A 23489-nucleotide genomic window follows, 5' to 3' on the forward strand; every position below is an offset into this window, starting at 1 on the left:
GGAGGAGGCAGGTGGGGCAGGCCGAATGGCCTTTCTTGAAACTCCGCAGGAAGCCACGGGGGGAGGGGATGTGACTCATGGGCTCCTCCTGCCCCAGCTCTCCTCCGTCACCTCTCAGCACTGGGCAAGGAGCAACGGGGTGGCCTCCCAGGGCTCCCGCTCTTCAGAGCCCGCAGCCTCGGGGGCCAAGAGGAGGGCGGCTGTTGAACACTCCTGACAGCTCCGCCAGACCCTCTCCCAGACAGACAAGTGTCAAATATTCATGAGAGTGACCTGGTCACTCCCCCGCCTCCTCCCCTTCTCCCACAGCCTGACGGGCCTAGTCCCAGGCCTTGGCTCCTCTCTGAGGCTGTGTGGATGGCTGGGCCTCCCCCTCCAGCCTCCTGGGAACCTACTCCTACCTCACAAGGAGGCGGTCACAGGCCCTGCCTTGGGGCTCACAGGTGGGATCCCGGCCCCTCAGGCAGGCAGCCCAACAGGCAGCCCAACATCCCAGCCCCGCCCAGGCCTCCCAACACCACCCCTCCTGGACTCCCCACCAGGGCCCCTTACCCCGGGACACATCAGAACATCGGCTACTTTTGAAAGACTGTTGACTGGGTTGCGGGGGCTGGGGAACCCCAAAACTTCTGTGAGCTCTCCAGGGTCCTGGCCCTATGACCAGTCACTCTGGCCAAGGCCACCTGAACTTTGGCATCAGAAGGCCTTGGCATTTCCAGTGTGGTCCCGGGATGTCCCAAATTGTCTCGGGGATGTCATTTCCTGGTCTATATAATTGGGTGGTGTTCCCGCCCTGTAGGTGGCAAGGAGACGACTTGAGGCTCAGAACAGACATGCACCAGGGGGCTCGGCCTGCCCATGGGCCTCCCAACCTTCCCAGGTGGAAGCCAGGGACACCACAGGCCTCTCCCAGCCTGGCCCCCGCGAGATAGAATCCCTGTGACCGAGCTGCGCCTGGCCAGGGTGGCCCCCGCCTGCCCTCACCAGCACTGTCCTGGGGTGTGAACTCACAGAAGTGACCTGAGGACCACCTTGGCCTCTCCTTCCCACGCGCTCACCAACCTGTGTGCAGATCCTTCAGCAAGGAACCTGGGAGCTGAGAGGCAGCAGCTCTGCCCCCTCCTTGACTGAAGTGAAGCCTTTATTCATTGAGGCCATTTCTCTCCTGAATCAGATCTTTAATCATGGAGAAGGTGCCTCTCCAACCAGCCAGGGTAGGGTCCCTGTGTGTGTGCCTCCCTGGGCCCTCTACCCGCCTCTCGCCCCCTTTCTGCCCATCAGCACCATCGGCCCTACCCAGGCTGCAGCTCTGGGCACCACTGATGCCCCTCACCGCGGGGCCAGGCATGGAGAAAGGGGGCCTGTGGGGTATTGCTGAGGAGGTGTGTTGGGGAGGTGGGGACAGCTGTGGACAGGGGAACTGACAGCTGGGACCTGGCTGAGGGGGCCTGAGAGCCAGCATCAGGGGTTTGGACACTGGCCAGCCAAGGGGTCACTTCATCCAAATCTGACCAGGAGTCACTGTGGGGCCATGAGCCATGAAGCCACTGGAGGGTTGTCCTCTACCTGGAGCCTCCAGAACGCAGCAAGCCCCTCAGCAATTCAGGGATCATGGCTGGGCCTCTTCCCGTGTTCAGACGGTTCCTACAGAATGCAAGCAAGACGGAATGGAGGCCAGGGGCTTGCTTCCTGTGTCCGGCAGCCAGGGAGTGGGTCTCCAGCCAGGGCTTTGGCTTTGACCCCGGAGCCAGTGTCTGCATCGAGCTGGCCCTGCATAGCCTCTAGTTCCAGGGGCAGCAAGGCCATGAGGTCACTGAGGGTCCTAGGCCTGGTGCCCTTGGGACAGGGGCCAGCATCACCCAGCCTCACAGAGAGGCCTCACTGGCCTCTGGCTGTCCTGATCCGACTCCTAAGCCTGGCTTCCTGTCCCTCCGTGGAGACTGTGACAGGACTGGCTCCCTGCCTCCCTCCCTCACCCAACTGCACATCTGCCTGTCAGTCACGCTAAGCCACAAGAGGCTTTTCAGAACTGTGTGAATGTAAAACCGTAAAGCGTCCTGGTCCTGGAGGGACTGACAACCTGGCCATTCAGAACAGTCCCGAGAGCCCCCAAGACTAGCACATGGATACCCTGAGCCCAGGGCTGCTTGGGGGCCGTGACCCAATCACAGGGCCAGAACCTGTCCCATGGCCACAGGTACCAGACACAAAGGCACAGCAATGCCCAGAGGGACCACTGCAGCTGACTGCAGCTGGCCGGAAGGGGCCACGCGGCTGCCCCTGGGGAACTGAAGACCCGGGTGGTCTGGAAACCAGGATGATCAAGGGGCCTCAAATATTGTTACGGGAAATCAAGTCCCACTGCTCTGGGGCTGTCCTTTCTCAGTTCACACCAACTCCAATTCAGGCCCCTCCGTCTCTTAACCACCCACTCTCTCCTCCGGGACCCCTCCCGTTAGCCATCTGAGTTGCTTCTTCAGGTCACTGCACAGCTGGGTGGTGGGATCCATCCGCATGCCCCTCCTGTGGTGACCATCAGCCACTCACCCATCCTCCGCTTGCCATAGGTAAAAAAAAATAAGGCAGGCAGAGCAAAGGCTCCGGGGCACAGGGACACCCACTGCTGTCCGCGGGCTTTAGTGAAGAGAGCGGGGCTTGGACTGGGACCTCTGAGTGACCACCAGCTCTGGCAATCTGGTCTTTTCTCAGGCGGGGGCTTCAGTCAGCAGGTCTAGGCTCACCCTAATCCCCCCCCCGAATCCTCACCACCTTCTTTTGGGGGGCCCCATCATACACTAGAGCAGGGTGCAGAGAGGAAGAAACCCTTAGAGATGGGGCAGAGAAGACATGGAAGGGGCCACGGAGGCCCGTGGGGCAGCAGAGCTTGGGGCCTCTCCAAGCCCTGGGTGAGGTGGCCCAGCAATGCCCCCGAGGCCCCTCTGGGATCAGCGGCTCAGGATACTCTGCCTGTTCTGCTGCAGGAAGCCATGAAGGCGTCGGACGGCAGTCTCCTGGGGGACCCTGGGCGCACACCGCTGAGCAAGAAGGAGAGTGTCAAGTGGCAGCGGCCACGGCTCACCCGCCAGGCCCTGATGCGGTGCTGCTTGGTCAAGTGGATTCTGTCCAGCGCAGCCCCGCAGGGCTCAGGTAGGGCTGGGGCTGGGGGCAGGGATCTGCTTGGAGCTCTGTCCTTTCTGAGGCCTTAGCCTCGCCCCCAGGTCTCATCAGGGCAGTGAGCTCCAGGCAGGACTCAGGGAGCGTGGGGACAGAGGGCTGAGGCCCTGCTGGGAGTGGGTGGCTTCGAGGACGGAGCTGCGGTCTCAGAAGCCAGGTTCCTCCCGACCCAGCACCCACCTGCCAGGTCTCCTTGGGCATCTCTCTGTCCTTTCCAAGTCCTCTGTAAAAAGAGGGCCTGGTACCCCTGACACAAGGCGCATATGTGGATGGGCATGAGGGCCTGGAGAGGGGAGGCTTGCCCTCAGCCCTCCAGTGTGCCCCAGTGTGCCCCAGTGTGCAGAGCTGGCATCCTAGGGGTTCACAGAGGAACTAGCAGAAATGGCCGTCTTGTGCTTGCTGACGGCCATATTTGGTGTTTGGTGGGTGTGACAGAGAGGGAGAGGCAGAGGCAGCCCCCACGATCTCACACACATGCACACACCTCACTTAACCTGTGCACGCATGCCCGTGTTCCCCACACACAGGTGGGCACAACCACCTTGCACACATGGGCACACAGCCCTCACGCCTGCATGCCATGCACAGTTGCCCTTCCCACGCACACACTCCGCACACTCGTGATGTCACACACGGGTGAGAGTCTGCCTCTGAGGTACACACTTGTCCTTCAGACCTGCGCCTTGCTCACTGTCTTGGACGTCCTCTAGCTGTGTGATTTCCAGGGAGCCTGGGGCTGGAGAATGGGCACGATCAAGGTCCCAGCCTCTCAGGCTTGATGGGGTCACATGTGGAGAGGGCCCCCTGAGGGGCCTAGGCAGCAAACATAGCGACAAGCAGCCACTCCCAGTGTCCTGAGTGTGCATGAGGGGACAGGGCTGCTACCCGCCAAGTCCCCATCCTGCCTGCACCATTCCAGCCCACAGGAGCCCTTACCCATCTGTGCTGCTGTCACCCTTAGCTGGCATTTGTCCCCCAGCCTCTCCCATGGAAGTGCTAGCACACTTGAATACACTCTTGGGGCCCTTGTGCACCCCGTATTTATTGTGGGGGAGGATAGGTTTTGCAGGTGGTAGAAACGGGCTGATCACATGTTCACCGAGCTGCGTGTCCTGCAGCAAGATAAAAACACTCTATTTTCCGTCTGCTAGGGAAGGGAGAGCAGCGGGGCAGGTACAGCCTCTGTATATCCAGGGGACTCTGGGTCACTCTAACAGGCACAGCTCTGTACCCCTGAAACCCAGAGTCCCTCCTGGCCTCTGGGTCTCCCAGTCTTCCTGGTGGATCCAAGGCGGGTGACGGAGCTGAGGCTTCCTTCTCCTCCTGTAGGTCCCATGTCACCCACCCTCACCTCTGCGTCTCCCGCTGGCAGGCAGTGGTGGCTCAGGATGGGGCTGAGGCTGGTGTGTCCTTGGCCAAGCAGCAGCCCCGCAGAGTGCGGATGATGGGAGAGAAGGTGGGAAATGGAAGAGATGGGAAAGCCACGCCCACGGCCACGCCCAACTCAGGGCGCTTCCTAATGGGCGGGGCCTCTTGCCTGCGGCTCTTGACAGGGCATGAGTGGAGGGCAGGGCTTCAACATGGATGGGTCCCCGAGTTTGGTGCGCTTCCCTAGGAGGACACATTTACTGGACCCCATACCAGGCAGTGAGAAGAGATACGAAAGCAAACAATGAGATTCTATGTAATTATGGAAGCAGGCATTGCAAATCTGTCACCCTCCTTTACATAAAAGTCCATGGGTGCTTGGCGTGGTCACATGGCTCAGCAAGTCACCGGCATTGGGGCCCTAGGAAGTGTGGAACCTGGAGCACCTTGGCATGCTCTGAGCAGGGTGCCCACCCCGACATGGGTCTCCTGGGGACCCCACAGACTGAGGCACCCAGACCCTGATTAAGCCCGCATTCCCCAGTCCAAACAGACCTTGTGCACCCTTGTGTCCTCAAGGACGACTCCAGATGTGGCCACATCAGGGGCTTTGTGCAAACGTGTGCCGGTGAGGCGCCTCTGTTCCCTGTGGGCTCTGGGTACGGGGGACAATGGGTGCCTTTCAGTGCTGTCTGTCCACGTGCTCAGAGAGGCCGGGCACGCAGTCCTGAGCACTCCAGGGTCTGTGGAAGTCGGCGGCCCAGACACTTGGCCCTCCTGGCCGGGTTTTTCCATTCTGCAGGCACAGGGCCAGAGAGATGGGGTCTGAGTGGCTGAGAGCAGAAGCCCAGGTCCAGTGCGGTGTCCTAGGGCTCCGGTAGGTTGGGACCTTGGCAAAGGGTGAGAGGGACTGAGGGACCTGGAGAAGAAAGGACAGGGGTTGAACCAGCTTCAGCTGTGCCCTGGGCAGTCACTCCTGGGCCGAAGACCCCAGAGTTGCAGCTGGGAGGTGGGCAAAGGTGGTGGCCTCTGTGGCAGGGGCGTGGGACCTCAGCCAGCAGAAGCTCCCCAGCCTCAGCCCAGAAGCTCCAGGGAGCTCTTCTTGATAACCCAGAAGCTGGGACCCACCTGCTGTGTGTCCTCCCCAGCAAGGTCCTTCCTAACGTTCTTCCTGGCAGGACACCTCTCGAGCAGAGCGTGGCTGAGGCAGCCAACCCGACAAACCTGCTTCTCAAGTCTGACTCCTCGCCAGGGCTGTGGGCCTTGGGTTTCTTGGATTGTTTAGCCAGAATAATACCCGCTTAACCTGGGTCTTGACTGTGGACAGCCGGATCCAGGCTGTTAAGCAGGGCAGCGCTGGCTCCAGGCCTGGACAGGTTTGTAGAAATTCTGGAGGGTCATCGAACAAGGATGTGACTAAGCCCTGCCACTGTGGGCAGCGTCTCCCCCACCCCTTGGGCTATTCCTGAAGCAGCCCTGGAGCACCAGCCACGTGCTTCAGTGTGACAGTGCGACTGCTGACCAAAGGACATAGCCCCACCCCTCCCAGAGTGGAGCCCTGCAGTCTCCTCAGCCCCTGAGCCCCTCTGTGTCTGGGACATACTCCTCCCAGGCTCCCATCATAGCTGCAGGCAAAACCAGGAGACCACCACCAGCATCCTCCTGGAAAGGGGACGGCAGAGAGATCTGGAAACAAAAAGTCAAATTAACTTGCCTCTCAACTGTGAGGATATATCAATGTATACCGCCAGCATTTTACCGTGTCTGAAGCACCAGGATTCAACTGATCTTATATTTCCAAATGAAATATCAGATTGGATGCAGATTTTTCTGGAAAAGGGTTCTGTGATTTGGGAAGCTGCCGTCTTCACCAAAAGTAGAGGCAGGAGGTCAGGTGGAGCCAGGGGAGAGGTGATTTGTGAAGAGGATCTCTACACAGAGGAGAGTTGTTTGAGCCCACCACCCTCGAAGTTGAGGGGCAAGTTTTGTTTCTTCTTGTTACTTAACAACATACTCTATAGTGTCTTAAAGTAACAGCTATTTTGTTTCTCTCTCTCCTCTGGGTCAGGAATTTGGGCAGGGCTCCTCCTAGATGGTTCTTCTACTTGGCATGTTACCGGTTGTGATAATTTGCCTTTCGCTGGTGGCTGGGATGGGCGTGAAGCTCCTGGGAATTGCCTTGTGGTGCCTCAGTGTGGGTCTCTGTCCACGTGGCTGCTTGGGCTTCCTCACAGCATGGCAGCCTCAGGGTAAGCCAGCTTCTTACTTGGTGGACACTTCCATCAGGGAAGTCAAGGGAAAAAATCAATCAAGATAAGTGCAGGGGTAGCCCAGATTCAAGGGGAGAACAAACAGGTTCCGCCTCTGTGTGGCCATCTTTAACCCACCACAGAGGCCTCAGCTAAGAGTCCCCAGTGGAGAGATCCAAACCCCCGCTCCTTAGAGATCTGAGCCCTCTGTAGTCCACCTCTGAGGGATTGCTATGAGCCCCACTGTTTTATTTATTTTATTTTCTTGAGAGGGGGACTTATTTGGTTGTCTGGGCTGGCATCAAACTTGCAATCCTTTTGCCTCAGCCTCCCGCATAGTGGGCATAACAGGTGTGTGCCACTGTGCCCACCTGACACTGATCTTAATCACTGTGTCTGGCACTGTCCCAGGGTTCCCTGGAGAACTTGCTAGATGTCGCCTGGGTCCTATGGATCCCTCGCTGTGTAGCTGCAGCGTCTTCATCCCTTGACCATCAGGACCGTCCACCTGGCCAACGCTCTGTTACATCCATTAGTCTAAATGATACAAGGAGCCCATGATGGCCAGGTGGCTTCTCAGCCTGAGCTTCCGCAGAGCCATGGCATCTCACCTTCAGAGATGGCTTCTGCCTTTGGAATCTGATATCTTTAATCCAGAGCCCAGAGCACTGGAGACACGGGCCAAATGCTAGGCATGGGATGGGGACAGCCTCACCTCATCCCTTGGTTCCTGGACCGTCCTTTGGGCGGGAGAAGCTGCATGTCCAGCATCTAACAGGACGGTCTCAACCTCGCAGCAGTAGACCTCTCCACCTCTGGGCAAGGCCATCCAGGGGTGGGACGCGTAAGGACAGTGGGGTTTGAAAACACTTTGTTGCAGTGAGCCCCTTGGTCAGTAACAATGACATGTGGGACCCCAGCAGCAGGACAGCCATACAGGCAGGTCCACGTCTAGATATGTGTGAGCGGCCGGGAGGGGAATGGTGGCCCTTTCTGTGATGCGTGGCATACACTTGGCTGACCTGCCACCTGGTGGCTGGCTGGGCACTCAGCAGCCAGGCCAGACAGCGGGAGGGATTCTTGTGCTGAATCTGTGGAACCTTAGGCAACTACGGGAAGGGCGCTTTGTTTCTGAGCAGGCACTGAAGTGGGCAGGGGAGGCCCCACTGCACAGAGCAGGTCCTCGGGTCTCCCTGGGCCCCAGGCCCCTGCCCATCCCTGGGCACCTTTCCAAGAGTTCACCAAGGACTCTGATAGCCCCCCTCTGGGTTCTTCCCCAGACTTCCTTGTCACCACTGCCCAATCCTGTCCCCTCCGCCTCCCTGAGCCCTGAACAAATGGTCAACACCTTCCCATGGTCAAGGTAAATCTGTGCCTCGGCCATCTCTCCTTCCAGACAACAGGGGAAAGTAGATGTCCACAAAGTTCTGCCCCCTGAACATGTCCCATTTTTCCTGTCCCCAAGTGGGCCCTAATATCTGCTTGGACTTGGTGCTAACAGTTCCTCCAGTTCTGTCTGCAAATCAGATGTGAATTTTGTCCTCTTTGAGAAGTCTTAGGGACTTACCAGGTGTGGGTTCAGGGGACAGTGGCCATGTAGCAGACACACCACAAGAGTACAAGCCACCTGCTTGCACAACCGGCCTGTGCCCTCAGTCCCCACCCTGCCCGGGCTCTGAACTCGTGTTGCAGCACCTTTACATCATCGTGGAGCGTTACACACCAGATCCTGCAAGCTGGGGGAGAGGGTGAGGTGGAAGGCAGCTCAGGACTCAGGCAACCTGGTGTCCCATCAGCCCTTTCACCTCTGGCACAGCCCAGCAGCAAGCAATGGCTGCTTGCTTAGAAGGAGAGGAGATTTTTGCCAAAAAAGTAGACTTTGCTTAGAACCCGAGATTCTCCCACTGAGACACACACACACACACCTGTGGCACCACAGGTGTCCTAACCAGCCTCAGGCACACTGTGCCATGGAATGTGTGGTTGACTAAGCCCCAGGGCAGTGCTGCTTGCCCTGGCCAGGCCTGCTGCCCAGCCACTCCTTGAGCCAAGTGACCAGCTCAGAGCAGCATGCCAACCCATGACACACAAGCCAGCCCATGAAACTCTGCATCTTCTTTAATCAGCAGAAGCTACAAGGTGAAGCATTCTTCCTTGACACTGGAGAGGATCTTGTGACTCGTCTGCATTTGTATATAGCAGAAGTACCAAGTAGCAATGGCTTTATCTAAGATAGGAGGTGGCGGGCACTCGCTGTTAGTTGAGGATGTGAGTCAACGTCTGTTCTTTTGCCCTCACGGTTGCAAAACAGTTGCTTTGGCTTCCACCATCGTGGCCTCATTCCAGGCAAGAGGTAGAAGAAATCTGGTGGAAGGGGAAAACTGGTGACGCTTCCATCAGGAAAGCAACACTTTCGGAAACCTCTGGAAGATTTAGGCTTACATTTCATGGGCCATAACTCAGCCATGCTGTCTGCAAGGAAGGTGGGGGGAATGGTAATCTGGGGGGCTGGGCCTATCTCCGTCTTCAATAGAAGCTAATTCCATAGACAAAGAAGCAGGGAGAACAGATGTGGAGCTGGTGTTCTCAGCCACACACAGCACAACAGCTCACAGGGTCACACTGAGGGCTGAAGGTGCTCACTGGGGCTCAGAAGGCCTGGGGGGTGGGCGGGGTTAGCAGTTCCTGCTCCAGGTACATCTTCCCCTAATCTCATTGGAGAGACCCCTTCCCACCTCTTCATGCTGCACCAGTAAGGCTGCGGGGTGGGATCCGTGAGTAGAGGTCAGAGGCCAAGAAAAAACCAAAGACCAGGGTCCCCTGCCCCAGCTCTGCCTGGGCCCTGGCACTGAGCCTCCTAGGTGACTGCGGAGAGATGGGGGCCTGGCGGGGCCCTCTGCAGTGAGATCACACCCTTAGTGAGAGTCACACTGGTGGCAGCTCCTCCCTGGGTGCTGGGAGCTCGGGAGCCCTGCCCACCCTCACCAGTCCCCTCCCGTACAACCGCGGGGACAGCGAGCTCCTGGGTTGGGAGGCTGAGGAGCCAGGTGCAAGGTGGAGGGTCCTGAGGCAGGGGTCGGGCTGGTGGAGAGACACGTCCAGGGCAGGGGCTGTGGGGCTGTGGCTGCCCAGGGCCTCTGCGCCTCTGGGCTGCGGGGTAGCTTGTCTTTGGAAAGACCAAGAGAGCAGGCAACAGGGACAGAGAGATAGGGGCCAAGAGAAGAGACGCCGGTATTGAGAGGCCAGAAGTGGGTGGGGGAAGAGAAAGTTCTAGAAAAAGAAAGGCACTCAGCATCAGGTTGGGAGAGGCAGGCAGAGGAGGCGGAGAGCAGGGGGCGGCCGCCTGCCCTGTGGCCTGTGGTGCAGAGCCTGGGACAGGCCCTGGGCCTGGGGCCCCCAGGCGGGGCATGGCGGGGCACAGCGAGGGACCCCGCCTGAGGCTGCAGGAGTGCCAGCATGGCTGCAAAAAGCACCTGGGCGACATCATCAGCTTCTTCTTCCGCTTCATCTCTGGGAACCTGGCTCGAGGTGAGGGCTGCTCCGTGGGACCAGGGTCGGGGGGTGGAGGGCAGAGAGAGGCACCCCTGGGGCTGAGGACCCAGCCTGCCTCCTGCACAGCACTGTCCAGGGGCAGCGGCCCTGGGGACGGGACTGGAAAGAACCGGCTCTGAGCTCTGCCCCTCTTGCTGTGAGCAGTGGGCAGTGGAGGCCAAGCCAGGGCTGCCCAGGAGGAAGAGCCGGAGGGGAGGGGACAAGTCTCCTCCCCGGGGTGCACAGACCCTGGGCCCCACGGCTGGCCCTCCCCCCCCCTTCCTCCATCTGTGGTGATGATAAGGGAGATGAGCTAGTGGCTGACAGATACCCACCTTTCAAAATTCATGAAACCCAACATCCCTGGAGGTGTGGCAGGAGTGCAGGGGTCCCCTGAGAATCCCTGAGTTCTCTCAGGCTCGGGCCTGGGCTGGAGCTCAGGATGGGGGTGACTCCAAGCAGGCTGCGTCCCGTCCCCTCTTCCTCTCTGCCTCCTCCGCCCCCCACCCAGAGCTGAGCAGGACCAAGACCCAGACTCAGTCCTGGGGACAGCCAGGAGGGTGGAGGGGAGGAATCCCTGCACATGGGGACCCAGAGTCTCCTTGGCAGGATGCCTGGGAAGGGGTGGTGACAGGAGTTTCAGACCCAGAAACAGGGTGGCCATCTGCAGCTTGGGGACCCAGCAAGGACTTCCTGGCTCTTTTGTCCTGTCCTGCTACTGGTGGGCTAAAGCAGTCATGTGACTTCCTGGGTATAAATCAAAACCCCTAAAAATCCTGCCTGAGTCGGTGTGGGCGTGCGAGGCACACTTCCCAAGAGCCAAAGCAACAGGCTGAGTGTGATGCCCACCGACCTGCCTGCCCACCGCGAGCCGAGGGCAGGGCTGGAGTCCCTGACCTTGTCCCCTCCCCAGAGGCAGGGCCTTTAGCCCAGGTTATTCCCTGCCTCCTCTGGAGCACAGAGCCTCTGTCACGTTAAATGCCTGTCAGACTCACAGGTGACATTTTAAGAATAAAAACACCAAATTGAGCACAGAATCAAACCTCTGGAAATCAGTGGAAAATACTGGAAAGCAGAACTTCATCTCTAGGGACAAGAGGAGAGGATTCTGCTGTTGTGACGGTTTGCAGGTGGGGGCCAAGTCTGGAGCCACGTGGCAAGCTCAGGGGGCTCTGGTGGGGACCCAGGTCCTTACTTTGAGGTGCTCCTGCCACCCTTGGCCTTGCCTGCAGGGCCAGAGCACGCCCCTCTCCAGGAAGGGGGAGGAGGGGATTTGAGGTGGGGCCGCTGGCCGCTTCTATGTGAGGAGAGACCCCTGGAGGGGCCCAGTCGAGGGCAGAGGGGTGCAGCCAGGGTCACCAGCCCACCGGCCATGACCCCGCTAGCTGCTCCTACAGCTGCCCCTACATGCTCACTGATGAGTGACCTTGAGGGTCTCTCCTGACCATGGCCCCTCATGTGTCCAGTGGGATATGTAACAGAGCCTGCTCTGGAGGAGGCAGAAGGGTCAGTTCCTGCCACGGTGCTGTGATAAACAGAGGTCCTCGTGACCTGGGAGCTCCACGTGTTTTTCAGACCTTCCACCTGCAGGGCCTGGTACCCTCTCCCCCTCTCCCCCACCCCCGCATGTACGTGTGTGTGTGTGTGTGTGTGTGTGTGTGTGTGTGTGTGTCTCTCTCTCTCTCTCAATAATTTCTCCATCCTATCCTTAGGGAGAATGAGACAAAGCCTGATTAGGAGCCTAATAGGGTTGTCCCCAAGGTGGACAATGAACACTGGTTCAGAACCAGGGGAGGGAAGGGCAAGGACTGCAGGTTTGTGTCTCCTGAGGTACAACCTGCCTCCCCAGGACAAGGTAGGGCGTGTGGATGGAGAAGGCTTGGGCCTGCTGGTCGACCTCCACGCTCCCATGGGCTCTGCAGGCCACTGGCTCTGGGCCTCTTGCCATGTGGGGAAGAGCTACCTGGGCATAGAAAAAGCCGAGGCCAGCCAGGCCTGAGGAGCCCCGCGGTGTCCTGAGAACCATCTGGGCAGCTGCTAAAACCACAAATGCCCAATGCTTACCTATCGGACCACCTGGGGGAGATCCTGGTCATTGTCATTTCTGACCCTTCAGTCCACTCTGTGGGATGGCTCTTGCCTGCCCTCTGGATGAACTCTATGCAGACACTAGGTGTCAGCCATGCCCAGGGAGGCCTTTCATGCTGTTCCCACGGCCAGGTGCCCTTGGCCCTGACTCTCAGGTGCTGAGCCACCTCCTGTCCACGCCTTCTCTAGGATGGAACCAAGCAGAGGGATGCCCCTGCCCCTCCTTGGGGTCTGCAGGAGCCCTGGCTCTCTGAGGGTCCCAGGGCAGCATATGCAGGTCACTGCCCTCCTCCTGGCTGCCTCTGGCCAATGTATCCCCAGCCACCAACACACCTCTTCCATGGGTGGGTCAGAACCCCCTAGTCCTGTACCTCCCAAACTCCAGGGGACACATTCAGATACCCACAGGCCTCTGAGAAGCCCCTTACTTGGATGAGGTATGAATGGAGGCTCCTTGGGTGGGGGACAGAGGGAAACACCCCAACACACCTGCCTTTTCCAGCATATTCTCTCCCTCTGAGTCACCAACCTCCACTTGCTCTGCCCTTCAGGGAGAGAGGAGGAGCAAGTCACACAGAGCAGACTTCCCAGTCCCCAAATGTGACCTGCCTAGCTGGTCACCACCATTTGTGTTGGCCTTGGCTGCTGGGACTCTGCCCAAATGCTACAGGAAAAGTCCCATCTGGCACCCAGACAGGAGACGTGGGGCCCCATGGCCAGCAGAGAGTCCCTGCCATCACAGAGCAGGCCCAGGGCTCCCAGAAACAAGCAGCTGTGGGGCAGAGGCAGGGAGGGGCCAGGGATGAGGCTGGGACAGCAGGGACAAAGCTGAGCACATCTGGCTTGAGTTGTCAAAGAAACGTGCCAAAGCGTTAAAAATATCGTGCGCCTACAAATAGACTCGAGAGAGTGTCAAGGTTCTAGTGAACCCTAAATGCGGAAAGCAGAAACGTGACGAGGCTGATTCACCAGGGAAATACAGGCAGCTTGACAGAGGGTGGCAATGCAGGGGACAGAGAGAGGATGCTCCCATGGACACTGGGGTTGGGAAACCAAGAAAGATCCAGGACAGCAAAGCCACCATCTGCAGGTTCTTTGCCAGAGAGAAGAGGAATCCATTGCATCTTATCAGCTTGACAGGTCTGTGTGTGCCAGCCCCAGTCCATGAACCACTGAGTTCTGTCCCCAGGAGTGGACGATGTCCTGGCAGGACCTCAAAGGTTACTCAGTGGTCGCTAGCTTTCTTCCCAAATTATAAAAACAGAATCTCATGGCTCTGTGCAAAGCAGATTCTCACCTCTCTGAGCCTATTTCTCATCTGTGAAGTGGCCAGAAGAGGTCATGGAGAGGGGCTGTCAGGTGACATGTGTCCATCAGTCCGACATAACAGGGTACTCTTGAGGATTGTACCGGTGTCAGTTAAGGACAGAGCAGTGCTACCCCTCACAGCCAGTGTCTGGGATGATGCTGATGGGGTCTTTGTGGCCCTGAGCTGGGGCATCTCCCTTTCTGGGCCTCGGTTGGTTTCCTTGTCTGTGAAACGAAGGCTAAAAACAGAGACTAAAGATGGCGATTTTCAAGGTCAAGGGCCAGCTGTAAATCCTGTGATTTCTCCCGGCTCCACTTACCCAGGTCTGGGGGATGCCCAGTCCTGCTTCTAACTCTGTTCCCCGCCCCTCCTTTCTGCATCCTGGGATGTCCCGGGCCCTTTCACAGCTCTGAGCATCTCCTAAACCGCTCCCCAGGGCCTCGCTAACGAGGCGGAGTTCATTAAGAGCCAACTGTGAGCAGTTTGGCATTTTTCCTTAGCCAGTGGTTGGGTTCTGTGGACAGAGCAGGCAGCTGTGGTCCGGGCCCCCACTCCAGCCTCTGCCCACCCGGCCTCCCTCATGGCCTGCCTCCACACAGACAGAGCCAATGGGCAGGGTGACCAGGAAGGGTGGGCCTGGCCAGCTGATGAGGTGGGCAGGGGAGTTTCCACAAAGCATTGAGGAGCCACCCGCCTGGATATGGGGACTGGCACCAGACCCCTCCCCTGGCATGGTGTGCGTATGTGGGGGTCCCTGTGCTCTGAGGGGGAGGGCTTTGGAGGGTCTTTGGGGTGAGGGAAGGGAGGCTGGGAAAGTGTCCACATGTCCAGGATGGGAGGAACACTTAGGACAACTCAAGGGAAAGGGAGAACCACGCTGGGTGGCTGAGGGCTTGGAGCGCCCAGGCCGACCCTCACAGGCTGGGGATCCTGGAGCCCCGCCCTGGGAAGGCCCAACCTGCGGTCCCTGCCTCCCTGCAGTTCTCCTGGTAGTCATTCCCCATCTTCCCACCAGGGGGCAGCATGTGCCAACGTGGCCATCTCCCTGCACCAATTTAACATTTTGTCACAGGCTGTTTTCTGACCACGCCCTTCACACCTTTGGGGCTTTGGGGCAAAGAGAGCTAGCAATCTCAGGCTGCCACCTCTCACCCAGGATGCATCCTGGCTCTCAATTCCCTGAGTTTAGTCCTTGCTGCCCATGAGATCTCTGCTCGTCACTAGTGTTCCATGTGGTTTAGAGTGACAAGAGCCTCATTCCATGTCACCTCCAGAGGCTTCAGGAAGGTGGGTGGATCCAAGGATGCTGCTTAAGAAGGTCTCTTGCTGTCCTCTGCATTCGTGTGTGGATGAAGGGACAGGTTCAAGGCAGGGCCTCCTGATTGGCACCTGACAGGGCTGGGGGAGGGAAGCCCACAATGATCTCATTTAGGATGCTTCCCTGGACACAGACCAGGGCTCCCACCTACAGCCCACAGGCTGGGGGGTCTCTGGGGTGAAATGGTGGAAAACAGGCCATGAAGAGACTTTGCCAGTATACTAGATAGATGAACAAGTGGATGGATGATGGATGATGGATGGATGGGTGGGTGGATGGATGGATGGAGAGGTGGATAGGTGGATGGATGGATAGGTGGATGGGTGGATGGATGGATAGGTGGATGGGTGGATGAATGGATAGGTGGATGGGTGGATGGATGGATATGTGGATGGGTGGGTGGATGGGTGGATGAATGGATAGGTGGATGGGTGGATGGATGGATATGTGGATGGGTGGGTGGATGGGTGGATGGATGGATAGGTGGATGGGTGGATGGATGGATAGGTGGATGGGTAGATGGGTGGATGGATGGATAGGTGGATGGGTGGATGGATGGATGGAGTCAAGTCTTCATTCTCTTTTGAAATAATGGTGAAGATGGTGAGAAGTTGGGTTTATTTTAAAAATATATATTGAGTGTCCCTACATTGTAAGTGAAAGATGGGTGCTTTGTGGATTTTTCCAATTTGGGGGAAAAGGTGAGAGGGTTTATAAAAGCCTGGGTCCACAGCCTGGCAGACCCCTGGTCTGGAGTTTGGATGAGGGCTCTAGTCACAGGCTGGCTGAGTGACAGGCAGTGCCTGGGGCAAGCTGTGGGGAAGGTGTCCTGGCTGGGGCCCAAGGAGGACATGCTCCCTGCCTCCCTTCAGGGAAAGATACAGCCATGCTGGTGAGGTCATGCCTCCCCCTCTGGGGCTGGCATCTGGTCCCCAGAGGAGGGTGCACTGAGGAATAGAACCTAAGTCGTGACCAAAATGTCAGGAAAAAAGCAGGGAGTGGCAGAGATCATACAGGAGTCAGGTCCATGAGTCAGGGTCATGGGAGTGAGCAGGAGGAAGAAGGAACCAGCCATGATGGTGGGAGTGCTGACCACAGCGCCACCCTGCAGGTCACCACTGTCACCAAACTCAGCTCAGAGCCCATTCCACAGGAAAACCAATGTCCCAGGGATGAGTTTGAGGAGAGAGACATTTTCTAGTGGAAGAATGGAGAAGTACGGGCTGTGCTCAAAGACCAGTTTCTCATCTTCAGGGGGCTTCGGGGGGTCAGTTCAGGATAGGAACAGTGAGGGGGCGGCTAACAAAAGGGAGGAATAGTCATGTCTCTCCTCGGAACAGGGAAAGAGCTTCCAGGAACTTGGAGGCCACCTCGTTCACTCTTTCGTGGTCGGTGGCTCTGGTCCTGGAGGGTCTGTGTCCTTGGCCTGGAAGGAGTGAGAGAGAGCAGGCAGGCTCATCTTGTATTATAGGTTTGGACAAAACACTTCGAGGATGGTCAACAAAGGAGTCGGACAACATGAAAGCAGGGAGGTCAAGCCTCTCATTCTGTCCCAGTCACATTCAGTCGTCTCTAGGCCTGAGGGAAGAGTCAGTGTTTTCAGAAAGAGTGGACTTCAGTCCCTGTAAAGTAACCTAGGCAACTGTTAGCCCCATAACCCACACAGCAGAGGTACCGCAGGAGACTAATAATGCATAGCCCAGCTCTGGGACCTCAAAAATAAGTGATTTTTAAGTCAACTAAGAGGAAGGAAAGGTAGAGGATTTATTTTGTTTTTATCATAGTAACACCACCTCTAAGTTTTAAGAAAGAAATCAAGAAGAGCCCTGTAAGAGGAGGCATTTGCAGAAACCGGGGAGCTCCCTGCAGCCTTGGGATCTGACCAAGAGTGTGGCTACTGTCTGTTAAGATTGCCTGGATCAGGTGGGAGGCTCAGGGGTCCAAGGAAGCAACTGTCTCCTGCTCCCAACACAGAGGGGTTGCCCCAGAGCAGAGGGAGATGTGCAGCTTGGGAGCACCCCTGTGGCCAGAGCAAAAGGAGGGAACTAGAGTGAGCAGAGTGTGCTGTGGGTGGGGCAGGTTGGAACTCATGACCATGCCCCTGGCTAACCCTGCCAAGTGGATAGCTCTGTCACCCCCCACCTTTGTTGGGGGAGAGCTTGGGGATGACAGAGGGAATGATCCATCCTTCCATCCTCCCACCCATCCAGCCATCCATCCATTCATTCATCCATCCACTCATCATAATCCATCCACACATCCACTCATTAACTCATCCATCCATCCATGCATCCACCATCCACCTATCCATCCAGCCATCTACCCATCCATCCACTCATCCATTCATCCATCTACCATCCATTCACCCATTAATCCACTCATCCACCCACCCATCCATCCATCCACTCATCCACCCATCCATCCATTAATCCATCCATCCACTCATCCACCCATCCATCCACTCATCCACCCATCCATCTACCCAGGACACATTTAGGAAGCACCTACACAGGGAGGAAAGAGTCAGGAAAGGGAGGAAGGAGACAGGAATTCTCCCTCTGCCCTCTCTTGCCTGCAGAGCCCTTCTAATCTCCTCACCCCAAGCATGGCTGGAAACCTGCTGTGGTTGATGTGTCGGGGCCAAGCCTGAACTGGGCATATCTGGGGACCCGATGCCAGCCTGTACCAGACAGGGGCTCCATGTCCCCAGCGCCTTCTAAAGGCAAGAGGGCAGAGGCAAAGACCTAGGCACGGTTTACCCTGGGGCTCCCCGATGAGGATCTCAAGTCCATGGCTGTGCACTCGGGACGAGGAAACACCTGACATGAGGGCAGTCTCCATCCCTCCCCCAGCTCCTCCATGCTTCTTCTCAGACCTTCTGAGTTCTCCTGGCACAGATGGGGAAACTGAGCCCTGGAAGGAAAACGTGAGCTGCACGTGGCTTCTATAGCCCTGGGAACCCCAGGGCAGAGCTCTTTCCTCTGCTCAGTCTCAGGCTTGGTGACCTAGCTTGCAAAATACGAGGGGCACAGGCTGGGGGCTATGTCTCAGCACCTGGGGGAGGGTGACAGGCACTCAGTGGGCGACTGAGCTATTTCCAAGCACTGATTTCACAGGGATGTGGTTGAGGTGGGTCTGTGTGGAGGCGGAAGCCACAGGGCGCTGGCTGAGCTGTGCGCATGCGTTTGCGTACGCTTTCATCACCTTCGCGTCCCCTGTGATCCGTGTGTCTGCGTGTTGGACAAGAGACAAGGTGCTGTTCTTGCAGTAGCATCTCAGTCCACACTCAGAGGTCTGTACCCTGATCACAGGGACAGCCTGCTGCTCGAGCCCTTCCATAGCAGAACTAGGGGGTGGGGGTCTGCTGGGCAGAGCGTGCTCTGACTCCCACCTTGCAGGAATAACAGCCCCGCCCTCAAGCCTGCGGCTGCAATGGAAGGGGTGAGCACCGTGGAAGGAAGAGGAGGAAGGCAGAGGGTGGCTCCTAGACATGGCCTGGACTGAGGTCATCCTCTGCCACGTACCAGCTGTGTGACCTAGGGAAAGTCACTTCTCTGAGCCTCAGTTTCACCATCTTTAAAACAGAGAGTAATGACAGAGGAACTTAATTCTCTGGGGCTGCAAGGATTAAATAAGACCCAGCAATCAGTTTAGGCATACTTGGCTCATAGTAGGTGCCCAGATAACACTGCAGTCAGGCTCAGTGGGTGCTTAGGCTGAGTGGCTCACCCCAGCCTTCTCATGCTTCCGGGGCTGGTACTAAGACAGCCCTCTCCTGAGATGCAAATAGAGCCTGTGTTTTAACTAAGCCAAGGATCTGGGGTAAGATCAGAGCTTCAGGTGTCTGCCTCTGCCTTTGTTCCTGCCATGTCAAGGCCAGTTTTGCTTCGTATTGGCCCTGGGTGCTGCCCTGCACTCACCTGTGCCAAGGTGAACCTTACCAGCCCATTCTACAGATGAGGCGTGGGGGCCAGGGAGCAGGGGCACGCAGGGAGGGGTTGCAGCGTGCACCTCCGCCCACTTTGGGAGGGTGTGTCGGGCATAGACTCTGGTGTCAAGTCCGCAGCTGGTGTACACATTCACAATCAAGCCGGGTAAATATTTACAGGCATTATGGCAATTGATCGCTTTCGATCCCGCGCCCGGCTGTGAGCGAGCCCTGCTTACTCATGCTTTCTTAAAAACAGCCTCTTCCCTGGAGCATCTTGAATAATTCAGTTGCTAATTGTCTGCAAACTGCAAACTTGAAAATGCCAACTCAGGGCTTCTCCCACCTCGGTCCTCCTCAAACCCCCACCCATCTCCTGCCACAGACCTGACCTCCTGCCCCTGCCCGTGGCTGCTCTGGGGAGGGGCCTGGGAGCTGGGGTTCCGGTGTCCCTCCGTCTGACCACAAGCAGGGCCATGTCCACTGGTGGGGGAGGAGAGCCAGAGTAATTGAGCTGAAGAGCGGATCTAGCCGCTGCTCCCCAGGGTCCCTCGAAGTGCTGCAGATGGGAGGGGAGGGGAGGGCATGGGGACCGTGAGGCAACAGGAAAAGCCGATGCTGAAATGGGTGTGTGGACAGGCCTCAGGCCAGAGACCACCATGACTGTGGCAGACACAGGGGTGAAGCCAAATTTGTGTGGGTAGTTCCCCTGCAGCCCATTTCCTGGCTGGCAATGCTTCCCGGTGCCCTCCAAGGGCCATATCTGGGTGGGGTGAGGTCCTGCCTGCCTGTGTGGTAGGATGACCCAGCCATCACCAATAGTACCTCTCTGAGCTCTCCTTTCTGTCCTGCAAGACCCCGCAGGGTGCTAGGAAGATTTGCCGGTGTCCCAGTACAGTAGGCATCTGCCAGTGTGAAATCTCACAACCACAGGACCAGGCCTGGCTGAGGTCAACCCTAAGGACAGAGCCAAGCCCGGCCAGAGTTGGTGGCTGCTGCTACAGAGGGGCTTTTGCACCAAGGCACTGGGGTCGTGAGGCCCAGTCCTGGGGAGCTTGCTGGACTGGCCTGGTCTCTCCTGCGCTCCATGCCTGAGGCCAGGCCCAGGATATCCACCTGGGCACTCACTCAACAAGTCATGGAACTTCTTGTTCAGCAGGGGCTGTCCTGGCCTTGGGGACAGCAGGGAACTCAGAGCTCAGAATCCCTCTAGAGTTTAGAGGCTATAAAACGAAACTGATAAATAAAAGATGTATTAAAAGGAGACAGAGTGATAGAAACCAATACTGGACAGGGAGGAAGGGATGGGGGCACCCAGGGCTGGGCCTGGAGGGAATATTGCCATTGAATAAAGATCCAACGGTGAGAGGAGAGCCCAGGGGACAGTGGTCTAGGCAAGAGCCAAAGTCCAGAGTCAGATACAGCAAGAGCTGTGTCCCGAGCACCCAGGAGAACAGAACATTATTTATTGTGGTGGAAAACAAGCCCACCTGTCCTGGGGGACAGTGAGAGTTGGGGTGCGTCGAAGTTTAAGACATCCGGGGGAAGTATAAGGGGATGGGGCATGTGAAAGGCTGGGACTAGAGACAGGACATTGGTGGGTTTTGGCACAGAGATGGGATTTGATGCCCAAATCCCAGGCAAAAGCAGTCAGGACCAGTGTTCAAAGGCCTCTTTGGTTTGCTTGCCTGCGACCAGCTTCTGAGCCTGGTCTTGATTGACGTACACTGAAGGCTTCTATGGTCAGTTCTAGCCAGCAAAGCACCAACTCCCTTCCTCTCGGTGACCCTGGGCCTGTTCTGACCCTGGGCAGCTATGAGAGAGAGTTCCAGCCAGTCAAGGCCAGAATACCCACTGCCCAGACCTGAGCTGGGCTGGGCAATGGATCCCTTTGGACAGTGAGTGGCCCCTTGTCTGAGACTGAGGCTGTAACATGTAGTCCTGGTGAGTTCTGGTGGCCCAGTATCCAGTGGCATGGAAGAAGCCCTCTGGGCAGAGTGAAGCTGAGGTGCAGGAAGTCAGCATGTGACAGGTGGAGATGCTGAAGGCCACATTCCTGGTCACCTTCCCTTCCCTTCTTGTGGGTGAAGGGCTATAAGTGCCCTTGCCTGAGCAAGGTCGACTGCAGCCCTCACTTGGCCTTTGGCAGTCAGATGGAGAGAGGAGGCATGCACAGAGAACTGGGGAGGGGTAGCATGAGGGACTGACTCTCCTAACCCCTAGACCAGATTGCCCGAGCCAGGCTCAGGATGAGTGGGTGACACTCGAGTGGCTCCTGAGACCAGGGCCAGATGCGAACTGCTTGGGGCAGCTTGAGGGTGATCCAACCCTTCAAAGATCCAACTGCTTTAAAATGCATCCGAGGCCAGCCCAGCTCCTCTGGGTTCTGGATGGAAGTTGTACTGTTTGCTTCCTGATCCCCCCACCCCCCACCTCCCGCCGCCACCAAGAGTCTCAGGTTGAGCCTGAGATTCAGGTAGACGGTGAATATATGGGCTGGGTTCCTGCTGCAACCTAGGGGTGTGATTTTGGGGTTCATGGCACAGGGGCTGTCCCTTTCCATGGGATTCGGGGACAGGCTTCCACAAGGTCCCTGGGTTGGTGTGAGCAGCCTCCCTACCCACTGATAAGCCAGCTGTGGGCAACCATCCGGCAGCGTCCAGGTGGGCATCTGGGCTCAGGGCCCGCGTCCAGCACCTGTCACCTGTGAGTATTTAAGGCGCACCTACAAGAGGGGAATTACCAAGAAGGCGTGTCCTCGGGCCCTTGACCTCAGGCAAAGGGGATGGGTCAAGGCCGCGTGGGCCAGTCCTCCGGAAAGATAACTAGGAAGGAATGAGGAAGGGGCCTCTGCGGCCAGAATCAGGAGGACCCTCTCAAAGGCACGGCACCCCTAGGGTCACACTGAAGGGCAGCAGGATCCACAGCACAGAGTGCTCAGAGACACGTGGGTAGGAAATACTCCGTTCCACCCTAGTTCTGCCACCAGATCCTCTGCCCGCTGGTTGCCCTGGCTGGGGTGGCAGCCGTACGGACTCCACTTTCTGTGCATGATTCCTAAGTCTGGCCCCGGAGTCTGCGCCTGTGGTAGGTGTGGGTCTTGAGAGGCTCGAAGACCCTCTGTCCTCCACGCATCTCTGCCCTCCACGCATCTCTGCCCTCCACGCACCTGGGGGATCAGAGCCCCTCTTCCTGCTGTGGGGTGGGGACAGGGTCATGCAGGCTCCTCCCCTGTCACCTCATGCTGCCACCAGGTGTCATTTAGATGCCTAAGCAGAATGAGGTGAGGCCCGGGGAAGGAAGAGGCCAGCCAAGGAGTGGAGATCCCTGTGTTCTTGTTCCCATGTGACCCTACTGCCCCCATTGGGCCTCAGTAGTCTCCTCTGTGCACTGGGAGCCTCTCCCACCCACCTGTGGCCATGCTACAGTTCAGGGTGTTAAAAAGGACAGGAATGCCCCTGGGGATCAAGCCCTCCACCTCTGAGCCTGGCCTTGTGGCCCTGCCTCCCCTTGTTCTCACTGTACTGGCCACCTCCAGTCCCCCCCCCCACCCCTGCTCCGGTCCCTTCTGCCTACATCTCCTCACACCTTCCACTCTAGGGTGGAGACGTGCAGGTCCCTCTGGGAAACCTCTGGTGCTCGGTTGAGATGGGAGCTCCTTCTGGCACATCTTGCCATGCCCAGTTCTAAGTGGCTAATGGCCTGCCTCCTCTGGACCAGAGGCCCCTTGAGCCCAGGCACCCAGGCAGCCTTGTGAAGGCTGCGTGGCAGGCCTGGTGCAGACGGCAGAGAAGAGCTAAAGTACCCAGGCCCCTTCTAACCACGCCCCTGCTCTGGGTCTAGCTAAGGGTCTCCATGATGACTCCACCAGTCCTGCCCACAACTGATCTGCCCCGAGGAACAGGCGTGCTAGGCATATGCCAGGGTGGGTGTCCCAAAGCTTCCGGAAAGTAGAGGAGTGGGTCCTCCAGCCTCCTGTGGCTGTGACTGTGACAGAAGCCTGGCTAGGCCTGCCTCCAGGGCACTGTGAGGACAGTGATGTTTGTATGTGGTGCTGGAGACTCAGCGAGCACTCAACATACCAGGCCGCCCCCTCCTCACGAGGGCCTGGCCGAGACCTCCCAGCTTCCTGGAGGCGAAGGTGGGCTCACACCCAAAACCTGCAAATTCTGCCTCCAGTCCCGAGTTCCGACCCTTGAGTCATTCATCGGCCTCAGGGGACACGGGGCTTCTGTGATAAACACCCCTCTGATCTGTCAGAAGACACCGCAGGAGCTGAGATCTGGCACCAAGCGACCCAGATGGAAATTCCCCGAGACACCCCTGGGCCCTGGGCTCGAGTTCAGATAAAGAAATGCTTTGTCCAAATGTCCGCCCAGATCAGCAGCGGGATGGGACTTGAGAGCACTCTGCATCAGTGTCTTGGAACCTGAGGATTGATGGACCCATGTGACTGGGGCGAGCGCCAGGGGGAACGGCAGACGCTGGGCAGCCAGCGATGCTCCCAGGTGCCTCAGGCCCCGG

General features: G+C 57.7%; 1 protein-coding gene across 4 annotated transcripts in view; it reads left to right on the top strand.

The window, feature by feature from the left end:
- The window catches only part of Kcnip3 (potassium voltage-gated channel interacting protein 3), a 75386-nt gene that overhangs the window by 7890 nt on the left and 44007 nt on the right, over positions 1-23489 (top strand). For 3 of the 4 annotated variants that reach the window (XM_040270729.2, XM_013364879.4, XM_005339571.5), the window contains exon 2: positions 2982-3147. The exons of the other annotated variant lie outside the window; for it this stretch is intronic. In XM_040270729.2, coding sequence (XP_040126663.1) covers positions 2982-3147 — 166 coding nt within the window. The remainder of the gene's footprint in view (positions 1-2981; positions 3148-23489) is intronic. 4 annotated transcript variants of the gene reach the window in all.

The sequence above is a fragment of the Ictidomys tridecemlineatus genome, chromosome 12 (assembly GCF_052094955.1).
Source record: "Ictidomys tridecemlineatus isolate mIctTri1 chromosome 12, mIctTri1.hap1, whole genome shotgun sequence".
In the NCBI taxonomy this organism is placed as follows: domain Eukaryota; kingdom Metazoa; phylum Chordata; class Mammalia; order Rodentia; family Sciuridae; genus Ictidomys; species Ictidomys tridecemlineatus.